This window comes from Rattus norvegicus, chromosome 15, assembly GCF_036323735.1.
Source record: "Rattus norvegicus strain BN/NHsdMcwi chromosome 15, GRCr8, whole genome shotgun sequence".
Lineage (NCBI taxonomy): Eukaryota > Metazoa > Chordata > Mammalia > Rodentia > Muridae > Rattus > Rattus norvegicus.
Window position 1 is genome coordinate 69,391,087 of NC_086033.1, and position 18,214 is coordinate 69,409,300.

At 41.5% G+C, this 18,214-nt stretch overlaps 1 protein-coding gene across 5 annotated transcripts in view; it reads right to left on the minus strand.

The window, feature by feature from the left end:
* The window catches only part of Diaph3 (diaphanous-related formin 3), a 469,632-nt gene that overhangs the window by 439,095 nt on the left and 12,323 nt on the right, over positions 1-18,214 (minus strand). For all 5 annotated transcript variants that reach the window (XM_063274163.1, XM_063274159.1, NM_001305172.1 and 2 more), the window contains exon 2: positions 5,102-5,134. In XM_063274163.1, the coding sequence (XP_063130233.1) occupies positions 5,102-5,134 (33 nt within the window). The remainder of the gene's footprint in view (positions 1-5,101; positions 5,135-18,214) is intronic.

Genomic DNA, 18,214 nt, shown 5'->3' on the forward strand with positions numbered 1-18,214 from the left:
ATAAAAACTTTGGTTACAATTGAGAATCAGCCTGTAGGTTTATGAGGGCTGAAACACAAAAGCAAACCTACCATGGGTCCTAGTCAAAAAGACATTTGAATACCACTGCCACAACTAAAAATGGGTAACAGGAAAAAAATTGTTAAATGTATATCTTTATACAGTGGTAGAAAGAAATAAGGAGTCCAGTAGAAATACTGAAAATGGCTGTGACCAAAAAAAGGGGAAACTTCCTAAATGACAGAACTCAGTGAAAGGACATCTGGGCAATTGGCATGAGGCCCATGTTCAGCTCTTCCTCCTTACCCTCCTAAGCTGTCACCTCCTCCCCTCTCACCCTCCCTCCTCCCCACCTCTTTACTTCTGAGGAAAACCTTAAAAGCCCAAGTCTTCAATGGATACAGTGCTGCACTGGTTCAATACTTTAGCACCGTACCTGCTCTTTTAAATGTGGAAGGTGTTCACATCTGTTTATAAAAGGCACTGCTTAAAGTTTACTTAAGGAGAAAGCAACACTACAATAATCCTTTGTTCCTATAACAAGACTGCTGCCTGCCAAATTCAATTGTGATAACTCACAAAATAACCTTGAAGTGAGAAAGACCCTTGCTGACCTGGAACAAAGCAACCTGAAGGGATGAGTTTGTTTCCTTTGTATGTAGGAGAGGGCTGTGACATGCACATTTATACGCGTTCACTCGCCCATGCAGAGGTATGTGGAGGCCAGAGTTGAGGTGGAGTGTTTTCCTCTATTTCTCCACCTTATTCTTTTTTTTTTAAGTCCCAAGGATTTACCTGTCTCTACCCATTTCTGCTGATTTTGCATCCCTGAGAGCAGGGTTACTGACTTGAGCTCCCTCACCCAGCTTTTAGGGTGCTGGTGACCTAAACACACATCTTCGCACAGGAAGGCCTTTATCCCCTGAGCCATTTCCCCAGCCAAAGGGCAGGGTTTCTAACATTAGTGCTGCTACAGTGTCGATGTTTCTAAGATACTGTTGCTTTAATGTAGGACCACTGAAAAATGATATTCTGACTTTTCTCCTGTTCTGCCCCCAAAAAAGCTATTCACATTAAGAAATTCTGCATTAAAGCACACTTGGAGCATACATGCTTTGGAGAAGCCCAAATCTAATTACAACCATCCCGCCAGCATGGCATCAAAGTATCAGCAGCAATGCTTCCCGAAACTCTAACATGCCAGGCACCCTTTAAAGAGCCCTCAAAATACCCTGGCACCCACTCCCTCATCACAGTTCAACCATCACGTACGCACCGCCCTGTACAGCCCGCAGCAAATGTAGCACACTGTGTTTCTGTCTGCACACCGGGAGGCAATTATAAAGAGACAAGAAGGACAGAAAAGCACAAAACTGGGAGCAGCGCTTCAATACGCTTCAGACTATACGGAACCCACCAGAACCCCAAGAGAAAGAAGAGAAGATATAACACACTGCGCTTTACAAATCAATGATCAAGCAAGTGCTTAGCTTATCGAGGCCACAGAGCAAGGCAGTGGGGAAGCTCTGACTGTCAACAAGGCCCTTGTGCCTCCAAGTGCACTCACTGCTCTTTTCCCTGTATCCATCACCAACACGGAAAAAAGGAATCTTTTCTTCCTGTTCAAGACAGTCATGCTGATTCTCTTCCTCAAAGACGAGTGGCCAGTTCATCCTTCTCCAGACTACTGCCCCAGCCTTGTCAGAGGACCAGACAAAGCACGAGGTCAGAAACATGCCAAGGAGAAGGTGCATTCGGGTGAAGAGACCCATCCAGGAGATAGCTATGTGCACAGCCAGGATGAAAGTAGGATCAAGGCAATGGGGCCAAGCAGGTAAATGGTCAGAACAACTGGGGCAGGCCCAACATCAGAGGAAATTGTAAGGCTTGCTACACAGCCAGGACATGAAGCTTATGCCTGTAATATCATCAGCCCTCAGGAGGCTGAGGCGGTAAACTGCTTAAGGTTTAGGATCAATGAGGTCCAGACTACCAAGTGAGACCCTGTCCAAAGAATAAAATAAAATAAATAAATGCCTTGTAAAAGACATGTCAGGTGCTTTAGAAAAGTATGACACATATATTGTCTCACTGTCTCTAACTTCCAAAAGTTTAAACTGGTGAGAACAGGAAATAGTGCCATGTTATAGATGCACTTGGCTACCAAATATTTTGACCTTGCCAAAGTCAAGCATATGACAAGTAGAATCAAGGAATGGGAGCAGAAAGGAGAAAAAATGTTTTCACTGGGCAGGAATTCACCATTAACATAGCAGACACGGAGGATGTTTTCTAGAATGCCCTATCAATGCTACCCCATGACTGTTCCTAAACTAAGTAAAGGCTCTGGAGTGTGCAAGGAAGACCATGTAATGAAAGCACAGCATCCGAAAGAAAAGGACACTGTGCCTAACGTCTGGCTAAACCTCAAAAATACACAGATTATTATCTAAACAAAAGGAAGGATGCATTGTGTCCAAACTGCAGCCTACCTTTGGCCACATCCAAGGAGAGGACAGACTCAGCACAACACGAATGTCATAAACCCACATATAATATTAGGGTGAGTGTGCGTGCGTGTGCATGTGTGTAAGCGTGCTCGCATGTGCATGAAAGCCAGAGCAACCTCAGGTGTGCTCCTCTACCGGCTTCACCTTAATTTCTGAGACAGTCTATCACTGAACCTGGAGGCCACCAATTAGACTTTCATAGGTTTTCAAGGTATCTTCCTGTCTCTGCTGAGGTGACAAACACACGCCATCACTTGAAGCTTTTTACACACATGCTAGGATCCAACTCAGTCCTCATTCTTACACAGCAGGCAACTTACCAATGAGCCATCTCTTTATTTTTAATCCAGGTTATAAGATTTTTGCTCTAATATGTTTTGTAACTGAAACATGTTTGATTCATAAAACATTATAAATGAACCTTGTACACATTACTCTAAAAGAATTCTTTAGTGAAATGTTCATTCGTACTTTTAACTGTAAACTTACAATTTAAGCCTGTTGCCCGTTTAAGTTTGTCTACATATATTTGTGCCATTGTTTGAAAACATTCAATGTTCTGCTTCATTTTTTCCACAATGTGGAACAGTACATATAAGAAATATTTAAGGAATTAAAAACTTTTCAATTGAAAAAAATTACCACAGGCTATTCCAATTATTTGAAATATCAAAAGTAGGCAAATCACAGAGTAGGCTGGTACTACCCAGAGCTGGTGAGCTGAAGGGAAATACGTAGTAAGTATTTACAGAGCTTTCTTCTGAAGATTTTGGAAATGTTCTAAACTAGATTATAGTGGTGGGCCATTTTAGTGACTACGCTAGAAACCACTTAATTATGAACTTTAGAGAAATGAATGATATATAGATTGTATCTCAATAAAGCTATTACAGCACAGGAGATTCTCATAAAATCCAAATATAAAACATAAACACTACAGTTGGTTTTATTGCTGACTAAGAAGTCATTTGTTTATGGAGGCTGAGTATGCGTCTTAGTGGTTAGCATGATTATCCTGGGTTCAACTCTCACCACCAAAAAAAAGAGAGGTGGAGAGAGGAAGAATATGCTCATGTAAAACCTAGTGAGCGTCAGTGCAGTAAGTGTGTGGGAACTGAAAGAGAGAAACATAAACAACATCGAGCTACAGCGGGAGCAGCCCCCGTGGACAAGGGACTAAACCCTTCTCATCTCCCAAGCCTCAACTGTGAAATAAAAATAGCATGTACCCAGGGAGAGAAGCTACAGTATAACTATGTCCATGTTCCATATCATTGTCATTTTCTAAACATTAGACTGGTCACACACCATCTGATGTTACAGTCAATGAAGGAATGCACATAGAATGGCACATACTGCACAGCCTACACGTGTGGCAGATCATACCACTGTGGTTCATACCTAAGGAGGAAATCACCTAGTGTTCATCCGTTCTCTCTCTCTCCCTCCCCCTCTCTCTCCCTCCCTCCCTCCCTCTTTCCCTCCTTTCCTCCCTCCCTCTCTCCCTCCCTCCCTCTCTCTCCTCTGTGTGTGTGTGTGTGTGTGTGTGTGTGTGTGTGTGTGTGTGTGTGTACTCACTCATGCAAAGGTCAAAGTTCAACTTCAGGTGTCTTCCTCTATTGTTCCCCACCTATGACAGAGTAGGCTCTGAGCCTGAAGCTCATAATTGGACTAGATTAGGCTGGGTTTTAGGGATACCTGCCTGGTGTTAGGTGTCATGACTATGTACAAGATTGCTGAGAAAAATTCACATACATACTTTTCTTTTTAGATACTTATGCTAAAAAATGTATTTCTTAAGATAGTATTCAGGAAACTATACCAACACTAGACTTCAATTTTTACCTTGTTTATGTCAAGATCTATGTCTCTTTCGTTTTCACACAGCTACCTTATCAGGGTGCTAAAGCCAGCACTCTGGATACTTCAGGAGACAAACATCCTGACTGCACTCCATTTTGCATTTGCTGTCAGGGATGCTGAATACCAAACCTGGCTGGTGAGATACCAGGTTTTTCATCATTTGGGGCTGGTATGTTATCATTCCTTTACCATTAACTTGTGTGTCTGTCTATCAAAAGTGTAATTCTCAAGAGGAATCATTTGACCTCATAGCTAAGGCAATAGTTACTTAGAAGAAGCCCTACTAGTAACCTGAAAGTAAAGCAGATATGCCTGCCGCTTCTCAGTGTACAACAGAATTTCTCAAATACACACATGGCATTTCAACCTGGCTTACTTTAATTAGCAACTACATTTTTCTAGCAAGCCACCATGTCGTTAGCTGCTTTTCCTACCTCTTTTTGAAATATGCAACTCATCCTCAAAGAATGAGAGCTGATTTGAATGATTCAAAGTTGACTAACAATTTGTAATTAAACAAAATTTTTATATTAACATATTGACTATTCCTTTTCAAAACATACAAGCAACAATTTAATGTATTTTACCAGTTCTAGCTCTTATGTGAGCACTATAAACACACTCTTAGCACATGCTGGTTTGGACATTTTCAAAGATGTTAATATAGCATGCCAAGAACAGTACACAGTTAAAATACATAACAAAGGGAAAGTTGAAGACAGCCTTACCATATCATCTGTCAGCGTCCTAATATTTAAATGCTGCAAATGAAAAAAAAAAAAGAATCAGTCAGTAATTTATAACAGCTTTTTTATTTTAGGTAATGAGTACATTCTACAATGCTCACTTGAGGTAATTAAATTTCTGACAGTGCAATAAAAGTATATTATATATTGTTTTAATCTATTTGTCAAGAAGACAGACAAATGTTACCCTGTACGCAATAGCTTTAAATATTTATTAAAATCTCTTGGTTTTATGAACTTCACAAACTAGAAACCTAATAGGGGTTACAATAAATATATTCACCCAATTAATAATTAGTACTATTCAATAATCAGACTCACACCATAATGACATAAAGATTTAGATATGACTTTCAGAAATGTTTTGCATTATAAAAGACACTGTAACTTTAAATGTACCATTAGTATGCAGCATAATAGATACTGAAGTACTGTGCTGGCTTAATGAACTTAAATAATTGTAGGAGCGATGAGAGTGTACTGAATGATTATGTGCGCCCTTAACAACACTTTGATTCGTCACCAGTGGTAACAGCAGACACTTCTCAATTTCATTGTAGCTTATTGGAGACCTCTCTGGCTGATTTCCTTACTAGACAAACAAGACCACTTTAGAAAATGAATAAATTACTTTCCCACAAAGCATAGTTCAAAAGGAAAAAGTATTAAGGAAGAAAACTATCTGTTTTAGTAATCAAGGGCAGGGCAGCAATTTGCATTCAGGTAGAGGGATTCAATCTCCCATTCTCCTTCCCTATTCATTGAAGCATTAGAGCTCTCAAAGACAGAGAGGGTCAAACATTTTTAAACAGGAAGCTAGATCTATTCATTCACGGTTATAAAGGAAGGTGTGCTAACAATTGTCATCTAACACATAAGTGTTACATAGTTAAATTTGACATTTATTGAACAGAATAAAATTTGCACTCATTTTGATCTACTGAAACAGCTTTATATTCATTACTTTACCATAATGATGATCTCAACTCAAAATTTGTCAGTGTAAACAGTACTCCATATTATCTGCCTCTACCAACATGTTGCTTCCAAATGAAAGGGAGAGGAAATATGCCTAAAAGAACCATAAATAAACTGTGTACACCAAGAGAAGGTGGCCACCCCACTAAGTTCTAGACTCAACCACCTGCTAAACTAAAACAGCTTCCTGTGACTTTAGAAAAACAATAGTAACGCTGAACTATGTGCAACTCTTAAAAATCTTGGTATATAAAATATGGTTCTTAATAATACTATTGTATAATCATGAACAAGCCTGTAGAGTTTACAACCAGTGTCATCGCAGAGACAGATACTACAATTAAATACCAAAACCACACAGTTCTCAAAGGTGCAAATCCTGCCTGCTCTGTGTCTACCCTCCAAAAAAACAGTTTATGTGCACACTGACTCTGGTTAAATAAATCTATCTGCTAATATTCTACAGTGGGAGGTAGCGCCCCAATTACAACTCAGCTGGCTCCAAAAAGGGTCATTCCAAGCACCTGTGACAAAAGAGGATGCATCAGGTTCTGAGAGTAGCATGTCATATGGTCTAATTCTTAAAAGTCAAGGAAATCAAGTACAGAGCTGAAATCCTAATTAGAAGAGTATGCAACCAGCTTAGCTGACTGAAATACCACCAAACGGAGCTGTGGCATGAAAACACCAGAAAAGTGGTAGTTTTTTACTTATTTCATTATGTTCTTATGTGCCTTAGCATTCTGTCTTCATGTATGGCTATGTGAGGGTATCAGATATCCTGGCGCTGGCGTTACAGTTGTGAGCCACTAGTCCTCAGGAAGAGTAGCCAGTGCTCTTAACCACTGAGTCATCTCTCCAGCCCCAGGTGAGAAATTTTTAAGAGCAAACAATGAAACTAGACGATTTGAAGAAAAAGAAAAGGTTATAACCTGAAACCTATAGAAGAGGTGTAGAGGATCACTATGTTGATGGTTCCTATAATCCACACACTTGAGAGGTAAAGGAGAGAGAAGTAGGAATTTAATGGCCAGATTAGAATACATAACACATCTGAGGTCAACTGGGCTACAGGAGACTACATGGTTTTTGGATTTTGGTTTTTAAAAAATATCAAAGTAGAAGTCATATAAGAAATAAAAATCACACGCTATGAAATCAAAAGATGCAAACACCCAAGAAAAACACATGTATACTTCTTCACAGACCAGGAACTGGACAACCTTTTAAATTAGAATTATATGCTGAATGTGTTAGCACACAACTGTACATCCAGTACTTAGGAAACAGAGGCAAGAAGACCACAAGGTCAAGGCCAGACCGGACTACATTGTCAACAGAAGCCTAAATAACTAAATTGTACACACAACCTTCATTTAAGTGGGCAGTCACTCGCATAAAAGTCAGGTATCTTTCTCCTAGTTCTAAGTTTGTTTTCTTCAGTTACCTCATTGCAGTGGTTTCCTAAATACTTGTTCAAAGTCTGATCTTAGACTGTGCAGGTATATATAAACCCAGAAACAGCATATTATTAAATACACTATCTTAATGTGATGAATCAAAACACATCACAGGAAAAGAAACCTCAAGAGCTGAAGGCACAGAAGCAGGACAGAGGCTGAGGAAAGAAAGCAAGTGGCTTAGGTCAGGTTCATTGTTCCTACAGAAAACACCTCCCTAGGAGTCTCACCACCAGCAGGACGCGATAGGAGGTCTCTGAGTGGGCAAAGCACGGAGTGATGCCAAGCCTGGAGACACTGACAGGCAAGGGGACAGCTAGAAAACTGGCCTTAGAAACCTGTTTCTGTATCAAAACAATAAAGTAAAATAGGCTTCATCTCAAAATGGGACTTTCTCAAACATAATTATTTCCCTCCACATGTAAGCACTGAAACTCTGAGAAAACCTAGGCCCTGGCGATTTCCCCTAAAAAATTGTAATGATAAAAACACCCGGAATCACAGACTACAGTATCTGAGCTGGCTCACTTGTGTTCTCTGGACCCAAAGTCCTGCTCTCAACGTGCACAAGGACCATTTTACCCAATGAAACATCTCCCCAGTCCTCAATGTTAATATTCAACTCGAGTTTTATCATTATTAAGCTCCCACTGTCTGGAGGCCTGTGGATCTGGCTTATACACTTATAAAACAAAGACTATCTACTGCCTTAAAATTGCAGAGAGCAAAAAAGAATGACTAGCTAGCTCAAAACCCTCAGAGAACTCTGTGAGGGATCTGACCCTACTTGAGTATAGAAAAACAAAAGAGAATCTCCTGAATTGTTAAGGGGGGGAAACCATATAAGAAAGAGGTGCTGGCTAACCAAGACACATTTAAATGAACACCCGTGCTTCCTAGCCAGCAACAGTGACCTACACCATCTTCCAAGGGAAAGGAAGAACTGCATGTGTCAATCAGTTCATGAGCAGCCCTGGCAACATCTCCTTCAAGAAGAAAAGCGAGGGCTTATTAAACGGAAGCACCTAAGAACACCATTAACAAACTAACTACCCAAAAGTAAGTATTAGGGTTGTATTTACCCATGAAAAAAAGTAAATAAAAACTTAAAAACATACCGCTTTAGCAATGAATGTGATTTTGACATTCAGGTGCATGACCTGCTGTCTTCTTGATGCTTCTTATGGCAGTGGATCAGAATAACATTACTAATACTAAAATATACACACAGCTCTGTACATAGGATCACTGGTAATTAGCTAAATGGTGACTGAAGGCCATAAAGATTCTTTTCCCAAGCCAAAACCTCACCCTTTCTGCTTGGTTCTATGTTCACCTTGCTAATTCTATTTTCTCCCTTAAAAGTAAGGGGCATGACTTACAGATAGGTAACAATGCTTTCTACTAATGACAGTTCCAGGACAAATGGTCAAGAGGGTCACTGTGGAATTAAAAGAGAAAAAAGGGGCTTTTATAGGATTTTCTTCAAAAGAACATTGGATCCGAGAGAGGGGAAAAAAGTAGAAACACAGAACATAGGTCTCTATACTCCCATTTAAGCAATGCATCAAAACTTTTATTGAAGATAGTGCATGCTGTCAAAAGATTTAGAACTTTCAGAGCATACCGCTAAATGCTGTGACTATCAAGAGAGATGAAGACACAGTTCCTCCACCCTCAACTGTCACAAGAAAAATAACAAAGTCAGATAATATACAGACAAAGAAAGACAAATACGGGATACACAAGGCACCATGATGCACACCCCAGAGGAACATGCAAAGAAAAAAAAAAAAGATTCCAAGCTATAGTCTGAACCTTAGCAATCTTTATAGGTAGGACATGCAGCCAGTCACCAGACCTTGATGTCATTAAGAGCACGAGAGTCGTCAAGCATCAACCTAGAGGGACTAGATCAATTTGTTGTTTTCATAAAGCCAAATAGGACACTATTGACATTTATACAATACAATTTAATCCTGTACCTTTCCACCATTTAACTGCTGAATGGACCAGCAGCAGGACACGCTGTAAGAGCACCTTCAAATCAGCCTGATTCAGGCACACATCCTGTAAACTAGACCTTTCAGGTCACCTGCTTTTCAGCTTATTGGTGTACAGAGGAATCACACCATGCCTGGGAGAAAGTAGACTATAAAGCCCCAGGCTCCCAGAGGGTCTAGGGAAGCACTTAGAAACTCATATGCCCGGTGTGTACTCTGCTAACGCTGACACTCACCCTCACCCTCACCCACACCCACACGAGACACTCTGCTCGAGTGACCATCCAGTGTTGCTCAGCCAGCCTCTCAATCTTCCGTAAGATGTGCTTTAAAGGGCTTGTAAACAAGTCACATGAAAGGTATAGAAAGGAAAAAAAAGTATTTCAAAGAAGTGAGAAACAAAAAGCTAGAATAGGGCAGACTCTGACATGGATAAGGAACAGGAACCGGTTAATCCCTAAGAGCACTCAAGGAATGTTGAATGTCTGGTGTGTAAGATGAACTACCAACTCCCACTCTCTCAATGCTTATCCAAGTGCTAAGGTACATTTAATCTACATGCATACATTTAATAAAAGCTGGAGAGATGGTCGGGCATGGTGGCGCATGCCTTTGGTCTCAACACTCAGGAAGCAGAAGCCAGAAGATCTCTGTGAGTTTGAGGTCAACATGTTCTACAAAGTGAGTTCCAGGACAGCCAAGGCAGAAAGAAAAAAAAAGAAAGAAAAGAAAAGAAAAGAAAGAAAGAAAGAAAGGAAGAAAGAAAGAAAGGAAGGAAGGAGGGAGGGAGGGAGGAAGGGAGAAAAGAAAAGAAAGAGGGAGGGGGAGGGGAACCAACGAAAAGGAAAGGAAAAGGGAGGTGGGGGAGGGAGGAGGGGGAAGGAGGGGGAAGGAGGAGGGAGGAGGGAGAGGGAAGGGGGAGGAGGGAGAGGAAGGAGGGGAAGGAAGGAGGGGGAGGGAAAAAGAAAGGGAAGGAAGGAGAAAGGGAAGGGAGAGGGAAAGGTAGAAGGGAAGGGAAGGGAAGGGAAGAAGGGAAGAGGAACTAGGAGAGATGGCTCGACAGTTAAGAGAGCATACTGCAAATCAAAACAACCCTGAGATTTCACCTCACACCAGTGAGAATGGCTAAGATCAAAAACTCAGGTGACAGCAGATGCTGGCGAGGATGTGGAGAAAGAGGAACACTCCTCCATTGTTGGTGGGATTGCAGACTGGTAAAACCATTCTGGAAATCAGTCTGGAGGTTCCTCAGAAAATTGGACATTGAACTGCCTGAGGATCCAGCTATACCTCTCTTGGGCATATACCCAAAAGATGCCTCAACATATAAAAGAGACACGTGCTCCACTATGTTCATCGCAGCCTTATTTATAATAGCCAGAAAATGGAAAGAACCCAGATGCCCTTCAACAGAGGAATGGATACAGAAAATGTGGTACATCTACACAATGGAATATTACTCAGCTATCAAAAACAACGAGTTTATGAAATTCGTAGGCAAATGGTTGGAACTGGAAAATATCATCCTGAGTGAGCTAACCCAATCACAGAAAGACACACATGGTATGCACTCATTGATAAGTGGCTATTAGCCCAAATGCTTGAATTACCCTAGATCCCTAGAACAAACGAAACTCAAGACGGATGATCAAAAGGTGAATGCTTCACTCCTTCTTTAAATGAGGAAAAAGAATACCCTTGGCAGGGAAGGGAGAGGCAAAGATTAAAACAGAGACTTAAGGGACACCCATTCAGAGCCTGCCCCACATGTGGCCCATACATATACAGCCACCCAATTAGACAAGATGGATGAAGCAAAGAAGTGCAGACCGACAGGAGCCGGATGTAGATCGCTCCTGAGAGACACAGCCAGAATACAGCAAATACAGAGGCGAATGCCAGCAGCAAACCACTGAACTGAGAATAGGACCCCCGTTGAAGGAATCAGAGAAAGAACTGGAAGAGCTTGAAGGGGCTCGAGACCCCATATGTACAACAATGCCAAGCAACCAGAGCTTCCAGGGACTAAGCCACTACCTAAAGACTATACATGGACTGACCCTGGACTCTGACCTCATAGGTAGCAATGAATATCCTAGTAAGAGCACCAGTGGAAGGGGAAACCCTGGATCCTGCTAAGACTGAACCCCCAGTGAACTAGACTGGTGGGGGGAGGGCGGCAATGGGGGGAGGGTTGGGAGGGGAACACCCATAAGGAAGGGGAGGGGGGAGGGGGATGTTTGCCCGGATACCGGGAAAGGGAATAACACTCGAAATGTATATAAGAAATACTCAAGTTAATAATAAAAAAAAAAAAAGAGAGAGAGAGAGAGAGCATACTGGTGGCTGGAGATGGCTGGGGCTGGAGAGCTGGCTCAGAGGTTAAGAGCACCGACTTCTCTTCCAGAGGTCCTGAGTTCAATTTCCAGCCATGAGTTCAATGACTCACAACCATCTGTAAAGAGCACATACTGCCCTCTCATCATATAATCAGGCTGCTTACAAGCACCTATAAACTTCAGTTTCAGAGAGTCGGACACCCGTTTTTGAACTCTGGGTATCAGAATGCACTCACATTTTGCACGCGCACACATACACACACACACACACAAGTAAAAATCTGAGAAAAGAATACATTTAGTACCTAAATAATTTAGTATTACACCAAATCATGACATGAGACAGCATGATAGCACATGCCAGTGATCCTAGCATTCTGGAGACAGCTGGACTAAAGAGCAAAACTAAAAACAAACACAACACTATTTGGTTTACAGAATATGAAATGGCAATTTATTAACCGAGCAAAGTGACGCCTGAAGGGAAAACCCAAGGATCAGTCTTCCCCTGATTATATCTGTGGTTGGAGAGGACATGTTACAGCATTGTTCAAATTTGTTTTGAAGTTTTGACTATTCCTTTACACAGGTAACAGGAATGTGGACTTTAACCTAATAACATTTCTAATCCACATACCTGTGTTAGTCTTAATGTCAACACCAATTATAAAGAGTATGAAAATAAAACATCACTTCTAACCATGTCATTAAACACACCTACCGGGTCATCTCCCAGGCAATCCCAGAACTACAAAACAAATGTGAAAATAGCACTCTGCAAGGTCTCTGGATTTAACATCTCAAAAAGGTACAAAAATAACACTGTGGCTTTCCTACCCCTTAGGGCAAGAGTAAGCCTGATTCTTTGATAACATGAAGAAAACTTTTAAGTTGACTGGCCCTTTGTGGGGCTGTGAAGCATGTTTTTAGTCTGCACGGAGAAAAGTCAGAGAGATGTTAGGGATTTCTCTGCAGTCTCTTTTAATCATTCATTCACACTGTAATCCTGACTGGCTCAGAAAGACAATCACACCACCCCTTACCCAGGCTCCGCTTTTGTCACAGAGGACCATGCCTCCCTCTTCCATAATCTCAGTTCTGTGGAAAGAGGAAAGATCAGCGTGTAGAAGGCGGCAGCATCCCAGAGACTCCAAAAGAGGCCGGGAGAAAATGCACTTTTTGATGGTGCAGCGAGTTTTCAACATGATCAAAGCATATCCCTGCTAAGGCCCACGCCTCCAGGAAAACAAAACAGCCAACAAGGACAACTTATGTTTAGACCTCCTTCTGATATTGCACATCACTGTACATAGGCGCCTAGCAATTAACGTTTTAAAAATTCAAATATATTGTATTCTTCTCTCAACGAACTCATTCAAAAAGCTAAATAAAGAAGCTAATTCTAGTAATAATGTGGTTTTAAGTTCTATTTTCAGATTTTTCTCTCCAGTTGCGCCTGTTCTTTAAATCTATACTATGAGATCAAAAGCACTTCCACGGTGCATCCAGGGGAAAATCTAGTCAGGCCTCTGAATCACTTTCCAAATGGGTTCAGTTCTACATTAAGAGGGTTTCCATCTGGGGAACGGTGAAAGGTGAAGATCTGCTCTAAGGGAAAATGAGCAGGTTCCAGAACATCCAAACGCCACGGAGTTCACCCAGGCTGCACAGCCCCCATGATAGTGCTCTAGTCCAAATCAGGACTTCAGAGTGAATATTGCTGAGGCCAACACAGCACCACGGACTGTTTCACATGCAACTGAGGAGGATTCTGCTTCTATCCCAGCATCGCCTGAAGGAAACGTGAACAGACGCAGTGGGCTAAGTGAGTAAGACAAGTCCAGTGTGCATTCTCTATAACCTGCAGATCCAACCAACAGTCATCCCGAGAAATATGCTAGAGGGTTATTCATACGTGAGCATCCCCACAATACTATTTCAAATAGCTAAAACTGCCATCAACACAGTTTCCCAAAGCAGGACGAAGAGTGAAACAAAGTGTTAGCACACAATAGCCCCGCTCTCCTGGACACTCAGCAGAAGCCAAGAAGTCAAGAGCAAGGCACCAGAAGATGGCAGGACTATCCTCCCTAGACATCATTTTGTAGGACAGCTGGTTCAGGGCCATTAAGGAAGAAGAGTGAGAGGTCAGGTGGGTGGCTACCTTCTCACTTGCGGTTAAATGAAGCACATCTTAATCACCTAGTCACGCCGTGCTTTTCAGTTCTGCAGTCCTCAAGAACCAAAACTATTTTCCTCAGTCTGTTCTTGTCACTGATTAGGTTATCCACATGCAGTTCCCAATACATTCCAGGCTGAGGTGGGTGTGGGGAGCTACTCTATTGTAATCTTGTAGATCACTTAACTTGCAGTAACAGTCATAGTTCACCTGATTAATGAGAAGACAGGGTCCAAGCGCCATTAGATAGGGAGTTGTGGAGCATGAGATATGATCTCAGTATTCTGACTCAATAGAGTCAGCACAGCACAGCAAAATGCTTACAATATGGTGCATGAGGCGGGGTGCATTTAAAACTACATGCAGTATAATTGCAATTTTATTGATGCACAATATTTTAAAAAGACAGGAGCCACAGATGAGCTTATATATCTAGGATGTGGGATTTGAGGCATGGCTTTCATAATCTTACACATTAGCCCAGTTGGATGCAACACACATTTTTACAATAAGAAAGTCTCTATAGATTTTACTATAGATAATACTTTTCATACTGAATCAAAACTAATGTATTTTCTTTAGAAATGAAAATGTATGCACTAGTAAAAAATAAATGGAGATCTAAAATATGTCTAATAAATAATGTAAGTAGACTTTTAATAGGCTAGATTTTAATGCATATTCTCCTGTGTGTCAGTATATATTAAGCGCATTATTCATTTGTTTTCTAATTCACATATAAATTAACCAATCTGAAAAAGCTCCTTGGTTCTGTGAATTATTGATGTTGTCACCTGCTGGAGACTTAATTCCAAGAAAAATATACGAATCACTACATCACAAGCACAAATCCTTTTGACACAAATTCAATTTCTGTGGCAACAATAATATATTGACTTAGCTTATTTTTCTATTTTATGACACTTATTAATGGTACATATAAAAGAAATCTATCATTTTTTCCTTATTGAAAATGTAAACGGCATCATGTCATCTTGAGAAAGTTAAGGTAAACATCAACATGCTGACTCTACCTGTTAATGCAATCATGTCAAGGAGAACACGGTCCCAACATATAAAAAGGGGAAGACAGGATCCTGAAGACCTTGTCTCATAATATTGTTCCCATCATACAATGTAACCAGACTGTCCACATGTGCATGACACTATAGTAAATACAAGAGTACTTGCTCTCTCCCCAGGACCTTATAGCCAAAGTGCTACAAATAAAAAATTAAAAATCAAAATGCTGATTTTTAAGTAAGACAAGCCCTAGGCAGGTAACAGCTGGGGGGCAGCGAGGGGAGTAAGTTCTCTAAACACCCAATGACAAAAAAGAGTTCCTACCTGCTCATTATATATTCTTAACATGCGAACCTCACAGCAATCATCTAAGACCAAAATCAGATTTACTGCCATAGATAAGTAAAGTTTGCAATACAGATCTATTCTTCTAAAAGAATGAAAGTCCTAGAACATCCATTCCTGTAAATTTTATTAAACAGGACAAGGTATCCAGCAACAAGTACGAGTTTTATGGTTTTGCTGCTTACCCTAGGAGAATTTACTTTCTATTAGTGAAAAAGATCTTTAAAATACAAGGAAATTACAGAGGACATTGGAAGCTCATGAGTATTCTGTGAAACGACAAGTAATGTCGTGACCATAAGGGAAGCCTGGAATTGAGGAAGGGTTGAACAGTGCAATTTTCCATGTGAGGAACAGGGGCTAGAGAGAGGAGTCAGCAGTCAGGAGCACAGGCTTGCTCTTCCAGGAGATGGGAGTCCCATTCCCAGCACTCACACGGTGACTAAGTCAAGTTCCAACACATCTGACACTTCTGACCCCTGAGAGCACCCGTACACCCACAAGCAGAGCCACACACATACACCCGTAATGTAAAGACTAATAATGGGACTAAGTGTGGGTCTGATGAGGAAATGACACATAAACAACCTCACAAGTCATGGGTGGGCTCCAGAGTTAGTTATTTGCATATGAGAACAAGGTTTTCAGATGCAAAGAGCAGCCGAGCAAGGCCATTAAAAACGAATATGCCTGGAACCAGGTAGCAAACAAACCAGTGTATAGACTCAAACACACAGTGAAGGCAGCCGCAGCTCAGTCCTAGATCAGGTTAAGGACGAGAGCTTTTCTTCCTCTAGCTAGTCACAAATAACTGTGCATGTTCAAAAAACACTTTACACACAATCAACTTAAATAATACATAATTCTCAAATCAAATCACTATATTATATAAGTTACATGGTGGGAGGTTGTTCCTGCACTTAAATAATCATTTACTTCAGAGTCTTGTAAGCAGTTTGTTTGGCCAGAGACATTTACTGCTTGTTTGGTTATGCTTCCAGAGTCATTTACCAAAGACATTAAAAATACTCCCCAAACACTAAAAGCCAATAAAAGCAATTTTGGGACAAACTCAGCTAATTCTGTAAACAAAACTGGCTTTTTAATGTAGGATTAGTCCAAAGGGCATAAGGAACAGCCAAGCTTGTTTAAAGAAAAGAGGGTAAGGGGAAAATGCTTAACAATAATTTAAACATAACTCCAAAGAGCCCTTGGAACTGTGAGCAATATTTCTAAGAAGTTCTCTCATCTTCACAGATAGCCCTGGCTTCGAGGACTCTCAGAGAGCCCAGCATCAGCTGGTATTTGCCACAGCTCCAGTTCCAACACCTTCCTTCTACAATTACTAATCCCCAAATTACTGAGGCATCAACAGTTTATCCTCCACTCAATAATTCTATACATAAGCATGTAACCTTTCTAGAAAAGAAGAAGATACCCTAAGGCGAGCCTTTGCTCCCACTGGCTATCGGAGTCTTGAAAGGATGGATCTCAACACCAAGTGGAATCTCATGCTGAGAGAAGGAAAGGAGCAGGTCTGAGATTTCACACAGTTGTGATAGTGTCAGATCACCTCGTTGGACTCACTGAACCCAAGGCCCTGATGGTGGGCAGGACCACACTTTGACAACAGCAGACAGCATAGGTTTTACCTAACTTCAACCTAAGTCTCTGTCTTAGCCAGGGTTTCTATTCCTGCACAAACATCATGACCAAGAAGCAAGTTGGGGAGGAAAGGGTTTATTCAGCTTACTTCCACAATGGTCAGGAAGCAGGAGCTGATGCAGAGGCCATGGAGGGATGTTTCTTATTGGCTTGCTCCCCTGGCTTGCTCTCTTATAGAACCCAAGACCACCAGCCCAGGGATGGCACCACCCACAATGGGCTGGGTCCTCCCTCCTTGATCACTAATTGAGAAAATGCCTTACAGCTGGGTCTCCTGAAGGCATTTCCACAACTGAAGCTCCCTTTCTGTGTTAACTCCAGTTTGTGTCAAGTTGACACACAAAACTAGCCAGAACACAAAGGTGGACTTGGAGGGGACCAGTCACGGAACCTCTTTTCTCCTCTTCTCAATGTGGCCACATCAAATCAATCTTCTTCCTTTCACTATAAATTGAGTCTTTACTTGGCCTAGTGAGGGGCCTATCTCATTAGGGATGCCAGAACACAGGTTCTAACCCCAACATCAAATGAACCAACCAGTGCTCTTCATTCTCTGAGCTCTGACAGAAACTCCTAGGTCCTGTCCCTCTGTTCAGGCTGCTTCTAGTATCCTACATGTATTCCCACTCACCCTTTCAACACCCGTGCCTCAGAAGGGCTCCCTAACGTGCCCCCTACACACATAGCAGCCTTCTGTGAACTGTGACAAAGTACTTACTGCAGAGAAGCCAAGGCCAAATCCCCCTGCACCAGCACTCTATGCTAACACCCACCAGCTTTGTCCCTGTGGGCACTTAACTGCCTGGAAGACTTGAGGGAAGCAGCCATGCAGGGTAGACAGCACCTCCACCCATTTTCTCCCGTCCTTCCCCAATCACCGTACTTCATGAATGTTCTCAAAGCAAATTTTAACAGTGCTTCCCATGTGAGGCTCTACTGTTATCAGTTTTATCCATCTAATCTGCTTTTATCCTGTCCTTATTATTAAATGTGTGTTACTTTTTGACCCACTAGGGCAGCCGTTCTCAACCTGTGGGTCCTAACCCCTTTTGGGGGATGGTCTAACAACAACCCTTTCCTAAAGGTCACCTAAGACCTTGGAA